The sequence below is a fragment of the Zootoca vivipara genome, chromosome 17 (genome assembly GCF_963506605.1).
Source record: "Zootoca vivipara chromosome 17, rZooViv1.1, whole genome shotgun sequence".
NCBI lineage: Eukaryota > Metazoa > Chordata > Lepidosauria > Squamata > Lacertidae > Zootoca > Zootoca vivipara.
Window position 1 is genome coordinate 39,227,603 of NC_083292.1, and position 21,808 is coordinate 39,249,410.

Consider the following 21,808-nt stretch of genomic DNA (forward strand, 5'->3'; position numbering starts at 1 on the left):
CTCTCTCCCTGCCAAAACAAATACACCCCATCAGTCTCTTCACCCTGAAATAAATAAATCGGGATCTCTCTCGTTGGCCTGCTTTGCTGATGGTGCAACAGAGAGTCATCAAAGACCAACTGTTGCTTCTAGAACTGAAGTGGGACTCCTCAGACCGAGTGTGGCTCTCCAGCCCTCTTCTGTTTGGCCCCTGGGCACCCCCTCAATAGCCCTGCTTTGCACCCTCCTGGAGTGTTTTTTTGCCTGGTCAGAATGCATCCCTGAACTCCAACCGTGGTTGGAAAAGGGGATATGTGAGTGGCTGTAGAAACCTGCCTACTTTACAAAGATTATGTTCACAGTTGTTGCTCCGCCCACTTTTCCCTCTGGCCCTGCCCACCACTGGCATGCGGCCCCTGAAAAAATTCCCAGAGGGAAATGTGGCCCTCAGGATGAAAAAGGTTCCTGGTCCTGATCTAGAAGTTGGGAGGAAACCTATGCAGTTTTTGGGTTGACATTTGTTCCTATTTCCAACCCTCCAATGGTCTGGACTCCTAGCAGTCAGCGTGACTGGGCCGGACGAGCAACCCTCTTTCGTCTGTGTTTAAAAATAAACCTCTCCTGTTTGTTTTCAAAGATATAATCACTGTTTTCTTTTCCCCAGGTGCATACCTGCACCCTATTATTAACTTGGGAGCGTGTCATGCAAGGGATAACATCACTTGACTGATGCAAAAGGGGAAGACTGCAGTGGGGAGGGAGGAAAGGTTTGCTGGAAAAGTTTGGATCTGAACCACAGCAGGACCACACACACCCCTTCAAAAAGTATTTGTCTTCAGCTAGAGCTTACTACAGGGCCACTGGCCTGATTTCAGGAGGTTTGCAACAACAGCACTATTGATGCAGCAAAAATAAAGTAGACCCAACAGCGGGTGGGTTGGGAAAAAAATTTATTTCAGTATTTATAAACTCTGCTTTCATATAAATACATATTGCCCAATGAAAATCACAGTTAAAAAACAAAGATGTCAAGCCTCAAAAAGAGCTGGCTGGCAATGCAATCTCTGCGATAATAATCTTTGCATTCTGGCCTACTATCTAAAAGATGTAGCACAAAAGGAAAAAGTGATGGGGAAATAGAAGGGGGGAGGAGCAAAGCAAAATTGGGCACTAGATCTTCATTGCAAGGTTCTTGTGACAACCGGCTGGAGTGGAACAAGCTCAAGGAGAGGAAAAAGCTGGAACTTCTGATCTCTCAGCTGAGCGGATAAGGAAGCTCTGTGGTTCCTTTTCTCTCCTGTCGCCTGACGGATGGTTGCTTCTAAGCCGGCCGTTTAAAGTGGAGCCTGATGGAATCAATCGAAAGTAAATTACATTTTTGTTGAGCCCCCGGATGCAGAGGCATGTTTGAATTTGGCTTCGGGTAGCAAAGCGTCCGTTTCCCCCCCACCCTCAAATTCCCAAGCTGCCACTTGTAGTTTCCATTCAGTTATCTTTGCGGCGGAGTGAAACGAAACAACAACCAAAATCCCATGTGATTTCTCAAGCAGAAACTGGTCCAGGGAAACAGACGAAAGTGCTCTTCTGACGTAACATTCTTCTTTGGTTTTCCTGGCATGACCCAGTTATGACCGGGTAGGGGCTGCCAACCCCTCCTCCTGTTTTGCCCTTCGCCCACATCTGACCTTTACACCTCACCCATCCCTCGCCTGTCCACCCACAGCTCACCCAAGCCCCTCCCACCATGCCCAAGCTCCACCCCCTTTTAAAGGGGGAGGAGCTTCACACAGCAGCTTGCTAAACCACTGTGTAAAGTGCCTCCGCCCTGCGTTAAACAGCTTGCCTGAAGAGGGTGACAACACCTTACATTTTTATGAATGCAGGAAGGAATTTCCGTCTTGCTTTTCCTCTCAAAGGTGGCCAGGGAGGTAAAGAACCGTGCTGGTAAAACAATGCATTTTAAAAATAAAAGTTTAAAATGTTAACTCAATCAAAAAAAACATTTAAAAACTGTCACCTTCACAGCTAATAATTCCAAGGTTGCCATCAAAAGGCCTGAAGTAAGCAGGAATGTTTTTAAGTTATTCCTGAAAGTCAATAAAGAGGGTGTTCCACAAGGAGGGAGCAGCCACCGAAAAGGTCCTGCCACGTGGCTTTCTTTGGGCTGCTCCAGGATGCAGTGGAATTCCACTCGGGCTTGAAAAATTCTAAAACGGCCTATGTCAATTTCTTCATTTCTGTCTGAGGGTTAAATCTGTGGTGAAAGTGTTTATTTGAATGGGGTTGCTCTTCCACCACAGAGGCTCTCACAAAGCTGCTTACAGCGAAATTAGTTGCTGGGTGTTTGTTTTTATATATATATAAGCCATTGTGTCACGAAAACAATAATTTTTAAATGGTTTGGTTAATCCTAATATAGCTCTACCAAAAGCAGCAGAAGCAGCACAGTCAAAATGTACCCAAATCGACCCAGAAAGCCCCGTGTGTCAGGTTTCGTCAGATTTTGAATAATTCTAGCGCAGTCAGGCCTCCGAAGGAGGAAACTCAGAAGCTGCCACCGTAGGTGAGGGGAAACAAGAGTAGAGGCAGAACATGGCCAGACAGATGGGTGGGGTATTATTATTATTATTATTATTATTATTATTATTATTATTATTTAGCTCCTAGCCTTTGATAGCCATCTCCATGATTTAGTCTAATTGCTCCATGTTGAGAATCATGAGGCCCAGATTATTTTTAAGGGACAGCACTAGCAGTTCGAAAGCACGTCAAAAATGCAAGTAGATAAATAGGAACCGCTCCGGCGGGAAGGTAAACGGCGTTTCCATGTGCTGCTCTGGTTTGCCAGAAGCGGCTTTGTCATGCTGGCCACATGACCTGGAAGCTATACGCCGGCTCCCTCGGCCAATAATGCGAGATGAGCGCGCAACCCCAGAGTCGGTCACGACTGGACCTAATGGTCAGGGGTCCCTTCACCTTCACCTTCACTCTCCACACAGAAGCTCCCGCCTTCAATCCCTGGCCTCTTCAGCTAGGACCAAGGGAGACTGCAACATGAAACCTTGGCAATATGCTGCCAGCCAGTGTACACAGCACTGAGTCAATTGCACCAAGGGTCTGGCTCAGTACAAGGCAGCTTGCTAGGGTCCTCTTGGAACCAGCCCTTTATACCAGAGCCATGGGGATGTGGGCATTTGCTTTTGTTTTAGTGGAAGGGCCCTAACTTAGGGCAGAGCATCGGCTTTGCCTGCAGAAAGTCCCTGTTTTAGTCCCCATTGGCATTTCCTGGTAGGGCTGGGAGAGACTCCCTGCTTGAAACCCCCAGTGAGCTGCTGCCAGCCTGTGCAGACAGTACCAAGCTAGGTGGAGCAATGGTAAAGCCAGCTTCCTCTGTTCTGTGAATTGCGCTGTCTGTTTCTACCACAAGATCTTGTCTCGGGAGCCTTCGAATTCTGAAAGATTCTGCTTTTGGCACTGGGAGGCAGCCAGGGGACAGGAAAGGCGCTCATTGCAAGTTTCCTCTTTATTGTCCCAGGAAAAGGAAACTTATTTCTCTGAACTGCTGACTCCTAATCCCAAAATAACTTGATTGCAATGCATTGTCCAAGGTCAGGCGCTTTTGGTTCCAGGCGCTTGTCCGTAAATCACAGCACAAAAAGCAACACTTGAGTCAACTCTCAGATTATTATTATTATTATTATTATTATTATTATTATTATTATTAGGGTTTTTATTAGATTTTCGTAACTTTAACTTTCTATAGTCATTTCTTTTATATATTGCATACTACCCCACTTATCACCGAATACATATTCCTCGATTACATCACGCATTTCATCTAACATATATATAAGCAGAAAAATAACTTGATGCCCCTGGAAAAGCTCAAGCCCATCTTTGTAGAATAATACTGCATATAAAAAGCAAAAACAAACCAATTGGGTTCAAAAATCCTATTGGGTTAATTTTTAGTAGATGCAAAAAAAAGAAAGAAAGAAAAAGAAATTGCAAGTAAATATCTCCAAAAGGCCAACGGAGGCAAATACCTGAAGCCCTCCTGAAGCAAATACCTGAAGCAGTTTACGCAAATGTTGCTGTCTGTCTAAAAAAGCAGGGGAGAGGCGCATTTGGAATACTGTGGACGGTTCAGGGCAGCTAAGCTCAAAAAGGATATGGTAGGTTTAGAAAAGGTTCAGAAAAGGGTAGCCAGACGATCAAGGCGATGGAACGACTCCCCCAAAGAAAGGTTGCAGCTTTTGGGACTTACCAGTTTGGAGAAAAGGCAAGTAAGAAGAGCATGATGGAAGTTTATAAAATAATGCAGTGGGCGTCCCTCTCTCGTGGCCATGCAATGAAGCCAAATGGTGGAAGATTTGGGACAGAGAGATCCTAATTTGTGAGTATGGTGGTAACTGGCGCAAGGTCACTCGGGAAGCTTCATGACAAGTGGGAATTTGAACCCTGGACTCCCAGGTAGTAGTCAGATGCCCTAACCACTACACCACACTGTCATGGTTGGGAAACTTCAGGTTCTTTGAAGGCCAGATATGTCGTGTGTGTGTGTTTCATTTTCACTTCCTTGTTTTTCTTTCTATTTCACACACACACACACACACACACACTGTACTTTTCCATCTATAAGATGCCTCCATGTATAAGACACCCCCCCCCCCTTTTTGGGGACTTGGTTTTAAGAAAATGAGGGGAGATGGCCCAAAGTTGTTGAGCTTTTCTCCGCCCCCATCCCCCTGTGGGCAGGAAACACTTCCTAGATTGTTTCCCGCGCACAGCAGCATCGGGGGCAGTTGCGCTCCTGCCAACCGGCTGGCTGGCGGGGGCACCGCTCCCCCCCCCATGCCACTATCCGTGTATTTGACAACCTGTTTTTTGACACGATTTTTGAGCCAAAAAACCTCGTCTAATACACGGGAAAAATACGGTACATTACAGAACTGGGTAATTCCATGAAAACGTCAGCCTACAGATTCATTTTTCATTTCACAGTTAACATGCTCTGTATCATTTTAAAGACGATTTCCTAGTGTTTCTTTACCAGGTAACAGGTTCTTTTTCTTCTTCCCAAAATAGCACATTATGTCACTCAGTATGGAATTACCCAAATTTTGGATGAAAATAATTATTTATTTTTCCCCCCCAAAAAAAATCCTCTGGCCTTGGGGATCCCCTGCCTGCCCTCTCACCTGGTCACACTTTCCTTGAGCGCTTTTGCCTGGTTCAAACATGTCCTTGATCTGTGCTTGTGCCTCTTGCTTGTCCTTACAAAGGTAAAGACTCACGTGCCTGGCCCCCGCCTACGTTTGCCTCTGGCCCCGCCTACCATAGGAGGTTACCCAGGGAGGGAATGTGACCCTCTGGTGAAGGAAAGGGGCATGTCAAGGACTGTGTCAAATGAGCCTGGCCCAAAACACCAGATCAGTGTTTTCTGCATTCAGGTGTTGCTCTGCATTCCAGGTAGCAAGGTGCAACCACTCCTGTTTCTGCCCACTCAGCCTGAGTCAGGAGATTCTTGGGCTGTGCTCTGGATATGATGATGATGATGATGATGATGATGGCGATTTATTACCACCCTTCACCCAAAGATCACAAGTAAAGAATGTTACAGTCGCAGGAATAGGGAGGGTTCTCAAACAACACAGCTCAGGTGTCAAAGGTGTGTGTCTTCTTCAGCATTCGCCCAAAGCCATATAGTGAAGACATGCCAAAGGGCAAGTTCAAAGATGTTAAAAGTCACAGCCATTCCCCAAAGAGATTTGCAATGGTTCCACTGTTCTTGAGACCCCACCCCAAAATATTTGAAGGATCTTTGAATCGCTCCGTTGTTTTCAAGTTAAAGGATAGGGGAAATTAGCTGAGTCTTCACCCAATGCTGGGAGGGTCTCAGGTTGTGCCTGGGGCCTTCAGTCACCTCTGTGTCCTTTCCCTACTTTCAGTTTTACATTGTTAAGCCTACAGGACAAGGAGGGAAAATACCATGTGCAACAGGGAAAGTGGGCATCCCAGACCTCAACTGGTGGGGAGTTTCTTAAAATTGGGCCTACAAAACGGACCACTTTCGGCATAGCTCAGTCAGGAGAGCATGAGACTTTTAGTCTCAGGTGTTCGAGCCCCTCAATGGGCAAAATATTCTTGCATTGCATGGGATAGAACTAGTTTACCCTCGTGGCCCCTTCCAATTCTATGATCTATGGGTGATCAGAACTGCGCACCTGAGTAATAAAAACCTCAGTGATGGGGCAGGGATTTAAGGGCTCAAGCAGTCCTCGGGGTATCCTGGACTCAGGCTGTTAAGGGCCTTGTAAATTACAACGACTTGAACCTGGCTTGGTCACGTAGGGGCAACCAGTGGGGGCTTCTGGACACTGGAGTTATGCGCTGGAGATACTCCAGTCTAGCCACAGAGCTTTGTACCAGCTGGAGACTTTGGCCTAGCTGGGGTCTAGGGAAGCCCCACATATGAGTCGTAGTCCAAAATGTCTCATGGGCACCAGGTTGGGGAAAGTTGAGCTAGGTTGATCCTGACTCCTAAGATATTTCAACCTGCTCCGTCTCAGTGTAGTTTCTTTGTGGAGCTTGGGGTCCCTCCGCACCCAAGGCAGGGTGCAGATTATTCCAGGATATCTCCGCAGTCGAAGGTCTACTCTTATCTTCTAGAAACGTTATTGCTAGAGACTTTGCCCTCTTTTTTATGTGTAGGACTTTGAGGCTTGTTTGATGATTAAGTTTATGGGGAGTCATACATGAGAATTCTATTATCTCAGGGTTTGAGAAGGGCCAAAGTCTCAGGAGGACGTTTTTCGTCCAGCAAGATCCCGGATGTTCCAGGGGCTTCTTCAATGCATGACTCAGCCAGGCTGTAAAGAAAAGAAGAGGGAGACTTTTGCAGCCTGAGGGCCGCATTCCTTTCTGGGCAACCTCCCAGGGGCCAGGGGCAAGAGTGTGTGGAACGACACACTTTGTAAATGTTGTAAATATTGCCCTTGTACAGAAGACTGCTTTCTACAGATACTCGTGCACATCCCTCACTATATTCCACCCTTTGGCCATGCTTGCTGAGGCTATTGGGAGTTGTACCTACCCTTGGTAGAAAGCTTCATTGGCGTCAAGCGTTTTCCTGCCACAATGAGGGCTAGAAACTTGCTCCCCACCCTGAATTGATGAAGCTCAGATCCATGAGCAATTGTTGTTTAATAGAGAGGTGAGTTTTTCTGGTTTTCCCAGGAGGAAGAGGAAGACACTGTCTTTTGCTAATCTATTTGCATCTTTCTCAAAATAGAAAAAGAAATAATGATTGGCAGTCCCTAAGTGCAACTCAGGACAGGTTTGGGCTTGTCATACGTCATTTTTGTGACATCTGAATACAGCATGTACTTTTTAAAAATAGGTGTGCGTTGGTGTTTATTTTATTTCCTCAGGTATGTTCCCACAAAAGGGTTGCGGTGATGCAATCTCCAGCGACCTGCTAAATCTGCTTACATAAGAACGGGCATGTCTTTCAAAGACAGTCCTCAGAGCCCGCAGAGTTTCAGTTTCAGGGTTTCAGTTGCAACTGAAATTCAGGGTGGGCTGCCCAGGGGCAGAGTGAGATAGATGCTGGCTCTCACCTTTGCTGAGGTTTCGTTCCAATTGGCAACAAATTTTGTCCCTTTGAGAGATGGGAAGCTGAGCACCAACCCTAGGTTCCAGAAAAGTCCCAGGGTCATAATACCCACACATTTCCCCCTGGCCTTTGGTCTGACAACTGCCTGACCCCTTGTATCCCTACCTGATGACTGAGATCTTGGGGGAGTCTCTGCTGATGGTCACCCATGGCTGAGATGCTTGGCTTGTAGCTACTAGAAGAAATGAAGTTGGTCTGTGGAACTCCCTCTCACCTGACAGCTCCCCTCCATGCTGAACTTCAGCTGCACAACAAATACTTCCTTATTCTAGCAGGTGTCTGTTGGGCTTTTATGATTTTTAGTTTATTCTCTGTATGGCTCATTTTTAGGCACAGCTCTTAGAAATACCAGACAACTGAGTGGTATATAAATGCCTTAAAATAAATACTAAATGTATTTTTGTTTCTAATCTAGCTCAGTATTGTTGATGCTTACTGGTAGTGGCTCTCCATGATTTCAGTCTTTCCCTTAAAAATATTATGCTCCTCATGATTCTGAATAAAGAGCTGATTTAAATATGAACATAGAAAACTTGTACCAAGTTATGCCATGGTTTTGGGCATCACATGGCAGGACAGAGTCTCAAAGAAAGATGTGCTCTCCCAAGCCTACATTCTGAGCATGATCACGCTTCTGTCTCGGTGACCTCTACGCTGGCTTGGCCATGTGCACAGAATGGAAGACGGCAGGATCCCCAAGGCCATGCTCTGCGGGGAGCTGGCTTCAGGCACCAGATCTGTTGACAGACCAGCTCTGTGTCACAAAGAGGTCTGCAAATGTGACACAAAGGCTGGCAGTACCGGTATCAACACCGCCATGTGGGGATCCCTTGCAGATGACCACAGTGCCTGGAGACAGACAGGTCGGACATTCATAGCAGTGACCAGAGGAGGAATGACTGCTGGGAGCAGTGCAGAGAGAAGAAACGCCGTGGTGCATCCGCAGCAGCAGAACCGGACGCCTTCATCTGCCCCAGCTGCAACAAAGCATGCCTCTCCCGTATCGGTCTCCACAGCCACAGCAGGCGCTGTAACTCTCCAACAGTTTGACTTCATCTCCAAAGGCGCACTCCTCAGTTTTTCCTGAGACAGACGGGTGCCAACCATCTAGCTCAAAAATGTCAACACTGACTAGCAGCTGCTCTCCAGGGTTTTCAACCCTACCTGGAGATACCATTGGGGAGGACACCGGGGGCCTTCTGCATGCAGAGCAGCTGCTCTGTCCTTTTGCAAGCTCTGGCGATCAGCTGAACAGTGACAACATCCTTGCTGGTCCCAATGACCACTTTGGAAAACCCTGTGCCCTCCACGAGACACAGACGTCATCTGGAACAAACAGGCTTGTCTGGGGTGCCTCTACCTCCTGACCTATATTTCTGCAAAATCAGCTAGTGCTTTTTTGCAGAAGTCGGCAGTGGGCGATTGCACATCCGCTGGAAAAAAAAGCATCACTTTCCAGCGAAGACATGACATCCTGTTATGCTCAGTGCAGAACTAGGAAAGAGGGCAGAGCTAGCTAGACTTTGGGTGGGTGGGGGGAATGGACTTGTGCTAAAATCTGGTGGGTGGGTTTGGTCAAACCCTTTCCACTGAAGCCAGCTCACATCCCCCTCACATCAACAAATCCCCAGAAAACTATTTGCACCTCTGTTGTTTATGGGGATGAGGTGCCCATGGCAATGAACAGAGGGAAAGTTCTTTTTTGATCTGCTGCTTCGTTTTTTCCTTATACCGAGGCAAACTGTTGTTGATGATGATAATAATAATAATAATAATAATAATAATAATAATAATAATAATACCCCACCCATCTGGCTGGGTTTCCACAACCACTCTGAGCAGCTTCCAACAAAATATTAAAATACAATAGTCTCTTAAACATTAAAAGCTTCCCTAAACAGGGCTGCCTCTAGAGCCACAGAGTTCAGGGCTGTCCACACTGAATGGCAGCAACTGAGCTTTTAGATGGGGGAATATTCCAAGCCCTGCCTGGAGATATTGAGGATTGCACCTGGGGCCTTCTGCATGCTCCCCACTTGCTCTAATCTGCTCTACCAAGTGAGCAGCAGCCCTTGGCCTAAAGATAAGGTTCTAGTCCTCATGGTTCTAAAGAGAGAGAGCTGGCTTAAACAGGGGCACAGGAAGGGGCCTGCCACTGCGTCAGACCATGGGTCCATCTGCCTCAGTAATGCCTGCACAGGCTGGCAGCTGCTCTCCATGGTTTCAGGTAAGGGATAGTCGCAGCCCTACCTGGAGATGCCGGCATGCCTTTTCAAGTTGAATTGAATCAAAGATCCCAACCGCAGAGGACAGGATGCTAGAGTATAAGGGACTGTGGGCTGTGCTCTTCTGATGCCCTCATAGTCTTATCTTGCATCCTCCTACCACCCCACGGCACACACATTAAAGTGCGCTTTTCTTTAAAATGCATGATTTCATTTTATTGGGTGCTGAAACTAAAACTTTCGGGAAGCCTCTGGAAGTTTCCAATGTTTGTTCTTCTTCCCAGTCTAGGGAAGTCCCCTCCACTTCCTCTCTTTGAGACTTGTTTCCCTTATTCTCTCTGCCCCCCTCCCCCTTTGGAGAAAGCGTTACATAACAAAGCATTCTGCATTCTCCACGGGTGAGTTACACAAACACAGCCTGCCCTGGAATTGGTTGTTCCCCCTTTGCTCTAATCTGCTTCCACCTTCCTAATATCTTCCTCTTCACGGCGATCAGATGCTTCCCCCTCCTATTCTCCTTCAATATTTCTCTTCCCTTTTCCATTGACGGGAGAGGAAAAACCCCGAATCCTTCACCCATTGAGCTTTTTCCCCCAACAGAAACTCCTCCCTTTCCAGCTTGGCCCCGCCTTCCGCCATTAAGTTCCATGGAGCAGTTGATCGTTTAACCACGCCCTTCCCACCTCTCCTGTAGCCTCGCTGCTTCCTGTTCAACATAGATATGTTAAATTGTAGACTGAACCATTTCTTTCATGGGGGGGAGTGAGCGCTGCCCATCAAACTCAACCGGTGGGGGAGGGACTCCAACATTTTATTTCGTTTCCTTAATTTTATTTATTGTTACATTTCTAACCTATCTTTCCTCCAAGGAGCCCAAGGTGATTGATATAAATAAAAAAACTGCTCCTTTCCCCTTTTGGGATACCCAAGAGCCCGTATTTTGTAGGTTCTCTATTGGCAGAATAACAGACCAGAGAATATTGAGAAGCAAAGCAGCTAGTAAGCCTGATATTTATTAACTGTTGCAACAGGGTGCTCCCCCCACACGCAGGAGAGAGGAGGAGGACCCAGAACAAAGGTGTGCCCGCCCTTATATAGACATTTTGAAATCCCTTGCCCTGGAGCTCAAGACCACCCCTCCATACATCATACATACATCACAGAAGGGGTGTAGCCCAAGACCACCCCCCAGATACATCATATCTACATTGTTTTTACCCTGTCTGCCAGGTTACCTATTAATGGTCACTTGACTGGATTACCTGGGGAGCCTGGCCATTCTTTTGTAATGACAATACTTAATCCCTGACAAAATATTTTAAAAAATCCTTCCAGTAGCACCTTAGAGACCAACTAAGTTTGTCATTGGTATGAGCTTTCGTGTGCATGTATTTGAAGAAGTGTGCATGCACACGAAAGCTCATACCAATGACAAACTTAGTTGGTCTCTAAGGTGCTACTGCAAGGATTTTTTAAATTTTGTTTCGACTACATCAGACCAACACGGCTACCTACCTGAAACTTAATTCCTGAGCCAGGTCACAGGCTCACCCTATTCACACCTTAAATGTGCCCTTAAGGCAGGATTTGTGAGGACAGAGACAATGGGGAGGTTTCTGCATTTCCTTGGACCTTGTAGATAAATATTTGAGGTGACTGAAAGAGTCAAAATGGCTTTAGGACTTTTCCTATCGGTTTCAGACATGTGGCTTATATATTGTATATATATGTTTGCTTGGTACATTTATGAACATTTATATATATATGTATTCTTATAACAGTGACGGTTCTCCCACTCTTTCCATTTTACCCTCACAACAATCCTGTGAGGTATGTCAGGCTGAGAGGTGGTGACTGGCATAAGGTCACCCACAGTGAGCTCCATGGGCAAGTGAGGTTTTGAACCCAGCTTTCCCAGGTCCTGGTCCAATGCTCTTAACAACTACACCACACTGGCTAATGGGCTATAATTGCTCTGGTAGGCCAATTTTGCTTGGTGTTGGGAAAACTTTGTTAAAAAGAAGACCCAAGTCCTCCTCAGAGTAAACCCACTGAAATCATTGGTGGCCATGAGTAACTTTTGAGTCCATGGATTTATAGGAGAGTACCCCATGTTAGAAAGAGGGACCCAGGTGGCGCTGTGGGTTAAACCACTGAGCCTAGGGCTTGCTGATCAGAAGGTCGGCGGTTCAAATCCCTGTGACGGGGTGAGCTCCCGTTGCTTGGTCCCTGCTCCTGTCAACCTAGCAGTTCGAAAGCACGTCAAAATGCAAGTAGATAAATAGGAACCGCTACAGCGGGAAGGTAAACGGCGTTTCCATGTGCTGCTCTGGTTTGCCAGAAGCAGCTTTGTCATGCTGGCCACATGACCTGGAAGCTGTACGCCAGCTCCCTCGGCCAATAATGCGAGATGAGCGTGCAACCCCAGAGTCGGTCACGACTGGACCTAATGGTCAGGGGTCCCTTTACCTTTACCTTTTTACTCCATGTTAGAAAGAGCTCTTCCTCTTCCTAACTTAGGTCTTAAGTGTGGGATTTACTGCTCCATCCTATACCCGTCTCCTCAAAATAAACAATTTCTGGACAATGGTGGTTTGATGCAGCAAAAACAACAGGATCTCCATGAACCTTAAAGGCTAATACATTTTATGACGGCATCAGCTTTCGTAGATTGGGGAGCCCCGCAACAGGATCAGGCAAAAGGGGCCTGTCAAGTCTAGCATCCTGTGGAATCTAGATAGACTGCCTCGGGACCTGGAGGTTCCATAGGAAAGTCAGAAGAGCCTGGTTATTGGATCAGGCCAAAGGGGGCCCTTCGTAGTCTAGCGTCCTCACAGTGGCCAACCAGATGCCTATTATGGGAAACCCACAAGCAGGACCTGAGCACAGCAGCACTCTAAGGAAGCGGGCTCTGGTCCATGGAAGCTGATGCCGTAATAAAAATTGGTTAAGTCTTTTAAGATGCTATAAGCCTCTTTCCTGTTTTTACTCAAAGGTGAACACTATTCACCTCAATAAAACTCACTCCCACGCAAATGTGTATAAGGGTTACAGCCTCAATGTTGAAAAGCTGTTAACATCAGCAGGTCATTTCATCCTGTCAATTTCAAAATGAGTCAACTAAGGGTGACGTTTCTGCATGAAACCGAGCGCTGGATTTGGTCCAGGGAGGAAGACACCCCGGGGTAGTTTGAACAGAGAAAGCTACAAGCTAGGGGGGGGTTACTTTACATGGGTGGTCTTGTCCCATAACTCCATATCCAGTCCCAGATGAGCCTTGCCATTTTTAAGCACTGGACTGCATTGCAGGGCTGTTGTAAAACTGCTCTCTCTTTCAGTCGCAGCAGCACAGAAAGACCCCAATCTGCAATATGGGAGTCATAGCAATGGACAACATTGCAGGACTGTCGTAAGCCCACCTGGTATATACGGGCAATGGGCTGCACATTTAAAAATTACACATTCCACGCAAAATAAAACACAGGTTTTTAAAGGGTAATTGCTTGGCTACAGTATTTCCATTTGATTTTTTTTGCTAATGGTTTGTGGGTAGGCTCCCTGGTGTCCCAAATCACAGCTGCTCTGAAATCTGTTTTTTTTCTCTCTTGGTGCCCACAGCATGGCTGGGCAGATTTCATGCTTTGGAGATTTGTTTTCACCAGATTCCCAGAATCCAGAAACCGGAGCCAAGTGTTTGCAACAGTGGCTGAATGGGTCAGACACACCCTTGAAATCGAAGGAGCGTAAAGAGTACATATGGGAGAGCAAACAAAGCTCAGCCCAGGAATCTGTTTTCTGTTTCAGAACTCAACTTTCAGCCTCAGCTTTTTTTTTTGCTCAGACATCCGCTCCTGGTTTCTGCGCTGCCTGATCTAGAATGGCAAGCCGCTAATCTGGAATGGCAAACTGCCAATCTGGAACAGAAATGCTAATCTAGAACTGCAAGCCCATAAACTAGGGCTATGAAACTCTAATCCAGAATTGCAATTCCCGAATCTAAAATGGTAAACCTCTAATCTAGAAATTGAAAAAATTGAAGAAGAAAAAACCTGATCTAGTATGGCAAAACCCTAATCTAGAACTGCAAAACTTTGGCCACGGGTCTCATATGCGCTCCCTGTTCTTAGGGGAACTGTCTACTGTGAGAACAGGTTGCTGGACTAGATTGGCAATAATAGTAATAATAATAATTCATTATTTGTACCCCACCCATCTGCTTGGGTTTCCCCAACAAAGGCTTCCAACAAAGATTTAAAATACTGTACATCAAAATGTCACACATTAAAAACTTCCCTGAAAGCCAAGGGAAGGGAACAGAAGAAAAGAGACCATCAGAAGGAAAGGGGCTAATCTCATGGGAAGCCACCCGGAGGCCTACTAACCGGCCCCCACCTGCCAGCCCCTGAACAATGGAGCAACCAAGAAGCGCCCTATACAAAAGCGGGCTTCTTCTTCTATCCTTTAAACGTCTATGGTGGCCAGCTTTAGCTACGCCCCCTCCCTTCTCCGTCACCACATTAAGCTCACGTCGTATGCCACGTCGCTTCTGACGCCAGCGCGTCAGAACCTTTATAAGACCCTCCCCGCTGCCGCCGCTCCCATCTCAGAGCTCTACGCGACGAGCTTCGGAGATCGCGGAAAGCTGCGAGGAGGCCGCCATGTTTAATAAGAAGTCCTCCGTGGTGTTGTATTGTGGTGGCGCAGCGAGCATGGCGCCCGCCACGCCGGTATCCCCCGGGGCCGGCGGAGGCGGAGGCAGCAGCAGCAGCAACGGAGCCTCCGCCGCAGCCGTCTTCACCGCCAATGGCCGCTCTGAGGGCGCCGGCCCGTTTTCGCCTCGGATTGGGCGCGGCTGGGGGGCCAGCGTCTTCCCTGAGGGCCCCTTGGCGCGACTTGGCTCGGGGGCGCCCCTCGCGGGGCCCCTGGCACGGATTGGGCCCTTCGAAGTAGCGCCCCGCGCACTAATTGGCTCCTCCGCCGCGGCGGCCGTTGGCGCCGCGCGGCCGTTGGCGCTGGCGCTCCCTGAGGGAGAGTTGGACGGCTGCGATGAAGACGACGACGTGGAGGCCGCAGAGACGGGGGGCCTGCCTTCGCCCACCCCTTCGCTGGAGTCCATTCCGTGCTCGCAGGGGGACGACGACGAGGCGCCGGTGGCGGCGGCACCCGCCCCGGACGACCTGCGCAAGGTGACGCTGGAGTTGGTGAGCCGGTACCTGCACGAGGCCGCCTCGGGCGACGCCGACGCCAAAGGGCCATCGGGAGGCGGCGGCGGGAAGAAGATCCTGAAGGGCCTCCTGGGCCGCTTGGGGACCACCCACGAGGAGGAGGCCGCCGCCGCCGCCTTGACGTGCGGTGCGCAGGCGCTGGAGACCCTCCGGCGGGTCGGGGACAACATCCTCGACAAGCACCAGCTGGCTTTCCAAGGTGGGTGATGGGAGCAGCTGCAGAGGGGGAAGGGTCCCCCGAGGTCATCTAGCCCAACCCTCCCCCGCGGTACTGGAATCGCAGTTGGGCAAAGGTGGGATGGGGTTGGAGGAAGTGGCGAGGGTGCGGGGAGATGAGGGGAAAGAGGGTTGCGGGGAGAAAACATATCGTCTTTTATTCATTGTGTCGAGGTTATTGCAAGCCGCCCTGAAAAAAAGAACCAGGGCGGCTTAGAAAAGCAGTAGGAGGTGGGCGTGGTGCCAGTTCTTTAGGCCGCACACTGCCCTCTACAGGACCAGGTTGGCACCCTCTTTTACGAGGTCATAATTGGGGAGGGGGGCAGAGAGAGAGGGCAGGGGAAGAAATGATGAATCATTTCTTATTCTAGACAGCCATAATAATGAATAGTGGGGGAAGAGTCTGTTCTGGGGCCACGCCCCCCCCCCTCATTCCCAGATTGGCACCCTACATTGGGGGATGGAAAAAGGGCAAGGGAAGAAGAAAGCCAGAAGAGGTCTACAAATAATAGCTGGGGGAGATTATTACTTGTCCCCAAAGCAGCCCAAGCTAGATGATGATGCAGGGTGGGGGGGGATTGTGCCTTTTCTTGAGATCACACCCCCTTTTCCCAGGCTTTGACTTTTGCACAGTTCAGTGTTCTTTGCCTGGCTGGAATGTGTCCTTGAGCTATGATGATGCCTCATTAAATAAATAAAACAGAAGCTATTTTCAATTAAGATGCTAAACATATACAAAAAACAGGAATTACATGCAAGCAAAGACCATAGGCCTAACAAACTGGTAAAGACCCATTTATCCTGTGAGGAAAGCCTGTAACAGAAGGCCATTTGCCACATTTCAGCAGCTTTTTTGTGGGAAATATTTACAGATACAAAAGACCAGAGACATATGCAACAAAATTTATGGAGGAGGAGATAAAAAATACAGAATAACCATAACAATGGCTGCTTCATTTTAAGAAAATAAAAGCTTCTGTAGAGTCCTGTTGGCATAAAACAGTTTTTCAAGAGGATGCCTGCCTAATCTTCTGGAAGTGTGCCCCACTGCCTGGGACGTATGACACCCAAGTGCCTGACTGCTAGTTGAAGCCTATCAGGCAAGCTGACAGACTGGAACAATCCACAGCAATATTTCCTGGGTGGCTGATGAGAAAAGCAGCATTAAAAATAAAATTGTTCTAACTAAACACACTTGAGTTGAGGTGTTGCTTTCTTAGAGTGAATGTGGGAAGGAAATGGAGGTGTTTGCTTGCCTGGGAGGAAACAGTGAGGAGTAATAACTGATGGGGGTCTTGAGTCATGGGGTGTGGAGAAGAGGAAACGGTACCAGCATCTCACATTTACTGACATCTTAGTATCTTGCCTTTCTCTTAAAGCAGCCAAGGTGGTTCACAAAATCTAATACAAGATTTATCATTATAAAAAAGCAAAATCAAATCCTCAATAGCACTAGCAGGAAGTGCAGCAGCGTACTGAAGTGGAAAGGGACTGTGGGGAAGGAGGAGGGGAAGCACTAAGGGGTGTTTAGGGAAGAGCATGAAAGGAGTTTGTGTTGGGCAAAGAAAAGTTGGGGGTGTCAGCTGTAAGGGGTGAATGGAAATGAAGGTGAGCACCTGTAGGGCTAGTGAAGTGCTAGAGTAGGGGTTGGGAGGAGAGAGGGAGGAAAGCAGGGTGCCTGAGGAAAAAAGAAGTGAAGGTGGGGAGCTAAACATAGTGGATCAGGGTGTCCTTGGGATGGGAATGTAGCAAAGTTGGGGGTGTAGGGAGGAAATTGATGGGTGGAAGGGGAAATGTGTTGGAGGGGCAAGTAAAGGGGAGAAATGGTGGGACCCTTATGAAAAAGAATTGGAAGAGTGTCCAAAGTTTAAAAAGAGTCAATGGTGATGTTGAAGGGAAAGTTCCTGATGTGTCCATGCAATGAAAGGTTGCACGTTTGAGTCTGGTTGGTTGACTTCAGTTCTGTGCAGTTTGAGCCAGATTCCTGATCTCCAGTAGAGTTCAGGCTTCTGCGAGGCCACCCTGGCAGCCAGAAGTCTGGGTGGCCCAGCCTGCCTTCCCTTCCCACCCTGTTTTGCTGCAAGGAGTCATTGTGAAAGCACCAAGCCCAGCAGAAACGAAACTTGACAGTGGAGGCGGGGAGAAACTCTTGCAGGCAGAAGAAGATAATCTGGGTATAGATTAGCTCTTGCTGACATCCTGCTCCTGCCTAGCAAGTGAAATATAATTCATTGTAAACATGGTGATGAAAAATTAGCTGGCTCCTTCTGTGAACAACCAACTTCCTTTTGAGTTCTTTGGAACAGGTTTGCTATTTACCAGCACTTCTCATTTGACTTAATTTTAGTATATTACATTAGCTAGGGCACTGACTATTAAGAGTTGGAAAGTAGTCTTAAAATAACCTCCAGTAATTTGAACACTCCTAGGGAGCCTATGGTTTGCCACCTCTAAGTCAATGTTCTCCAGTTGACTATCCCCTCCCAGCTATCCTTGTGGCTGAGCTGCTCAGGTTTTTGTAATGTGGATGGGCAGGAAAAGCTTTGACAGAAGCCATTTGTGAGATGTCCTGTAGAACATTCCTTACATCCTGCATACACAAAAATCAAAATGGCACAGCCTTCCCACAGGGGTATCGTTTGTTTTCTGGGTTAGGAAGGGTTAGGGCTCATCTATATAAGAACAAATTTCATTAGACTTATGTTTAATGGTTTGCTTCAAGCCTTCTGAATCATTGCCTCTCCACAGTAGAGTAAAGACTGCTTTTGGGGCAACTCCCAAATGCGGATGCAAGCATCCCTGTTCCTGAATCATGAAAATGAACTAGCTTTAGTCACTTCCTTGTTGACTTCTGGATTTCAGCTTCCTCAAGTTTCTTTTAAGTAGCAGTTGCTAATAGTTGAAGGCTGCTTAACCCTAAAGGACAAAATTACACTGCCAGGATTCAAGTATTGAACCACTAGCTCAAAGCATGTTGACTGTTGGATACCTTGTTTTGTATTAAAAAATAGTTGAAGCAACACTGTTAGTTAGATGCTAGAGCTGGGCTTTGGTCGAGGGCTGCAGATATCAATGGCTGCATGTAGGAGTTGTGGTTACAGGTAGGTAGCCGTGTTGGTCTGGGTCGAAGTAAAATAAAAAAATTCCTTCAGTAGCACCTTAAAGACCAACTAAGTTTTTATTTTGGTATGAGCTTTCGTGTGCATGCACACTTCTTCAGATACCAAGAGGAGGAGTTGTGTTAAGTTGTGTAGGAGTTGTGTTAAGTTTGTCTGAGTATTGGACTCTGAAACAGGAAGCGGCTGATCTGCAAGTCTAAAGCAGCTTTAGAACATTTTCATGTTCTTCTCAGGAAGTGCTAGAACTTTTAATTTTTATTCAGACAATCATTTTGTATTCAAATGAATTCATAAAGTGATAGTCAAAATAAAAAAGTAGAACATCAAAATGGGAAGTGAAAACCATTTAAACGAATCTCAAAGCAATGTACAACATGGGAAGCAAATACAATGCAAAAGAATTTAAAACAGCACAAAAAAAGAAATCAAATGCAATACAGTATATTAATAATCAAATAAAAGCACACAGTTACAAAATCCCAACCAATCACTTTGTACAACAAAGACAGCTGACCAGAAAAAAACTCACAACCCCAGAATTAAAGTAAGTAATAACTGCCTTCCACCTAGGACAGCACATTCACTCCCTGTCTCATTGGGGAGGGGGAAGCTCTTTGCCAATAAGACTTCTGAGCTACCTTATTGTTCAGGCTCCGACCCTGAGTTTTAAACATCAATGCCCACCCACCATCCATTGCTCATTCAACCAAGTACTACAACCTCCATGCCTTCCAAAAAGAAGGGGGAGGGGGAGAAAATTAAACTGCTTTGTTAATAATTTTGATTGTTAAAACTTCTTGCACACTTAAATGTGGAATTTTCAATATTTTCACCTGTGTTCCTTGTATGCTTGCTTATTGCTCACTCCCATCTTTTCTCTCTTCAGGAATGCTTAGGAAGATGGAAATAAACAAAGAGGATGACCTGGAGACTGTGTCAAAAGTTGCAAAGCACCTTTTCAGTGATGGCATAACAAACTGGGGTCGAATTGTGACTCTCATCTCTTTTGGTGCCTTTCTTGCCAAACATCTGAAGAGCATCAATCAGGAGAGTGCCATCGGGCCTTTGGCAGAGCTCATCACCGAGGTTCTGGTTACAGACAAGCGGGAATGGATCCTCAACAATAATGCCTGGGTAAGTGGGTCATGGTGGGGCTGAATGGTAGATGCTGTTGTGCTGCCCCTTTCCCTTTTAACTCTTCCCAGTCAAAATCCAAACCTGGAGACACCAATACCTTCCTGTAGCTGATCTTTCAGGAAGTGAATGCATGCTTCTTCAGATTTTAGGGCTAAATATCTGTCACGAGATGTTTAAAAGAGCTACACTAAAATTGGTTTCCCACAAAGGGAACATTGTTTGTGTGTGCATGGTTGCGGATGTTGAAAATGGGAAGCGGATTGGACTCAGAATTGCTGGATGTTGAACTTTGCTCAGTACATAGTTGTTACCTTCCAGTCTTGCTGCGAGTTCTCTTTGAAGCAGTCAGACACACATGGCTGCCAGTGCTTAAAAGCAATTAACAATGCAATTCTTTCTTCTAGGAGGGATTTGTTAATTTCTTCCATGTAGAGGACGTAGAAGGCAGCATCAGAAGCGTTCTGATGGCTTTTGCAGGCGTTGCTGGAATAGGAGCAGGTTTGGCTTACATGATCCGGTGAGTCAAGGAGTGCTCCCAGCGAGGAGCTAGCTTGGACTGTCCTGTTCTACTGTGACTAGAAAACTGAGCCGTTCTTTGAAAGTTGACGGGAGAATTAAAACACCTCGAAATCCCATGGAAAGTTTGGTCTGAACTGTCAGTTTTAGAATGTCACCAACAAGGATGTCTTTACAAATTGGGAGTAGATCCTTCAAGCCAAGGAACATGCACTCCGCTTCCTCCAGAGGTGAAGCTAAGAGGACTGAAGCCCACCTGAGCACAGTCTTGGGCTTGGACTATGAACCCACAGCCACATTGGGCTTATTATAAGAACTGTTGGATGTGCTAGGTAGTGTTCTGTTTGCACAGAACTGTGACCATACGCCCAAACAGGGTATCTAAATGATCACCTTCAGAGAAGAGAGTGGTGTGTTAGGGGTGACGTGCAAGATGCTTTGTGTGGTGAGCAAAATGAAGGACCTTCAGGTGAACACTGCAAATGCCTTATCTGTTCGCTGGCACAGGTGTGTGTTGTGTCTGCTGTGGAGAGAGAAAACTCCCAAAATCTGAACCCATCTCATTGCATCAAGGGCTGATCCTGTTCTATGTACTCCCTTCAGTTTTTGTTTCCTGTTCTCCTCTGCCCTCCCCTTGGAACCGTACACTGCCATAGCTCCCAAGATATCACAAGACATGGAGCGCAATAGTGTAAATATGTATAAACCTTCACAGGGAAGTCAGCAGTAATGTATGTACATTTGTGGCTGAAACTGTACAAAGTGTATACACTTACAGAGATTTATCTTTGGGAAAGGTTGTAAAAGAGGTTTTTTTAAAAATGTAATTAAATTCAGGTTTTGCAGCTCTTTATTCTTTAGCCCTCAAATGTCATATAATCTGGCCCTACCTTTCTATGTACTTTAGTAACAACTTGGTTCTGCCAGGTGACTTTACTGAACAACCATCTAAGTACAGTTGTGCGCCTTTCCCCCCCCCCTTTAAAATGTTTTTCTTTCCTCATGGTTGCTGGGGGCGCATTTTCAACAAATCTAAGGTTTTTTACCTTCATTCTTTATTTTGATTCTTGCTTTCTTTAAAGCCAACTATTTTAAGCTAAACTTACAAAAGAATGTCATACTTGTCTCTAAGAATAAAATTTCTCAAATGAGTTAGCAATGTAAGACATTACGGCCTATGCACGAAATAAATCTGAATCTTTAAGGGAGATATGAGAGAGGTTTGTAGACTTGGGTTTCTTGAACTCTTTATTAGGCAGAAGGGTTCAGTATAGGAGGAAGAGTTTTTTGCAGTTTGACTAGATTGCGTTTAGTCTTCGCTGTACTGTACTGTTAGGTTTGTTTAGACCAGATCGTGGCAGATGTGAAAACCTAAAACAAAGCATAGACTCAACATGGTGCTATGGTCAGACTTTCTTGTTTACATAAACTGTCCAATAAAACAATTCACAGGTGGTTGCTGTGTGTGCCTTCTGTTAAGGCAGAAACATGAAACAATTGCAGCTATATTTGTATGCATACTGTCTTCTCTGTGGCAAAACTCTACTGGACAGCCTGGCCATTTCCTGCCTCTCTTCTTTCCTTTTTGTCGCTCAAACTTGCAGCTGGCTTTGGAGGGGAGTGCCCCTAGCTGGCTTGTGAAAAAGTAGCCAGTTGCTGCTGGATCCTGGATTTGGCCCCTGGGGTTGCCATTTGTCCATGACTGGTGTCTCT

General features: G+C 46.6%; 1 protein-coding gene and 1 long non-coding RNA gene across 2 annotated transcripts; one reads left to right on the top strand and one right to left on the bottom strand.

The window, feature by feature from the left end:
• Nucleotides 1-928: 928 nt before the first annotated feature.
• LOC132591349 (uncharacterized) lies at nt 929-9,427 on the bottom strand. Its single transcript, XR_009556921.1, has 2 exons — nt 5,181-9,427; nt 929-1,920 (listed from the first exon to the last, which is right to left on the bottom strand). It is a non-coding gene; the product is annotated as an uncharacterized LOC132591349 (long non-coding RNA).
• A 5,034-nt stretch (nt 9,428-14,461) lies between these two features.
• Nucleotides 14,462-21,550, top strand: MCL1 (MCL1 apoptosis regulator, BCL2 family member). Its single transcript, XM_035097650.2, has 3 exons — nt 14,462-15,306; nt 19,329-19,576; nt 19,984-21,550. Exons 1-3 carry the CDS (start codon nt 14,541-14,543, stop codon nt 20,098-20,100), a joined length of 1,131 nt encoding a protein of 376 aa, XP_034953541.2. The 5' UTR covers nt 14,462-14,540; the 3' UTR covers nt 20,101-21,550.
• The last annotated feature ends 258 nt before the right edge of the window (nt 21,551-21,808 follow it).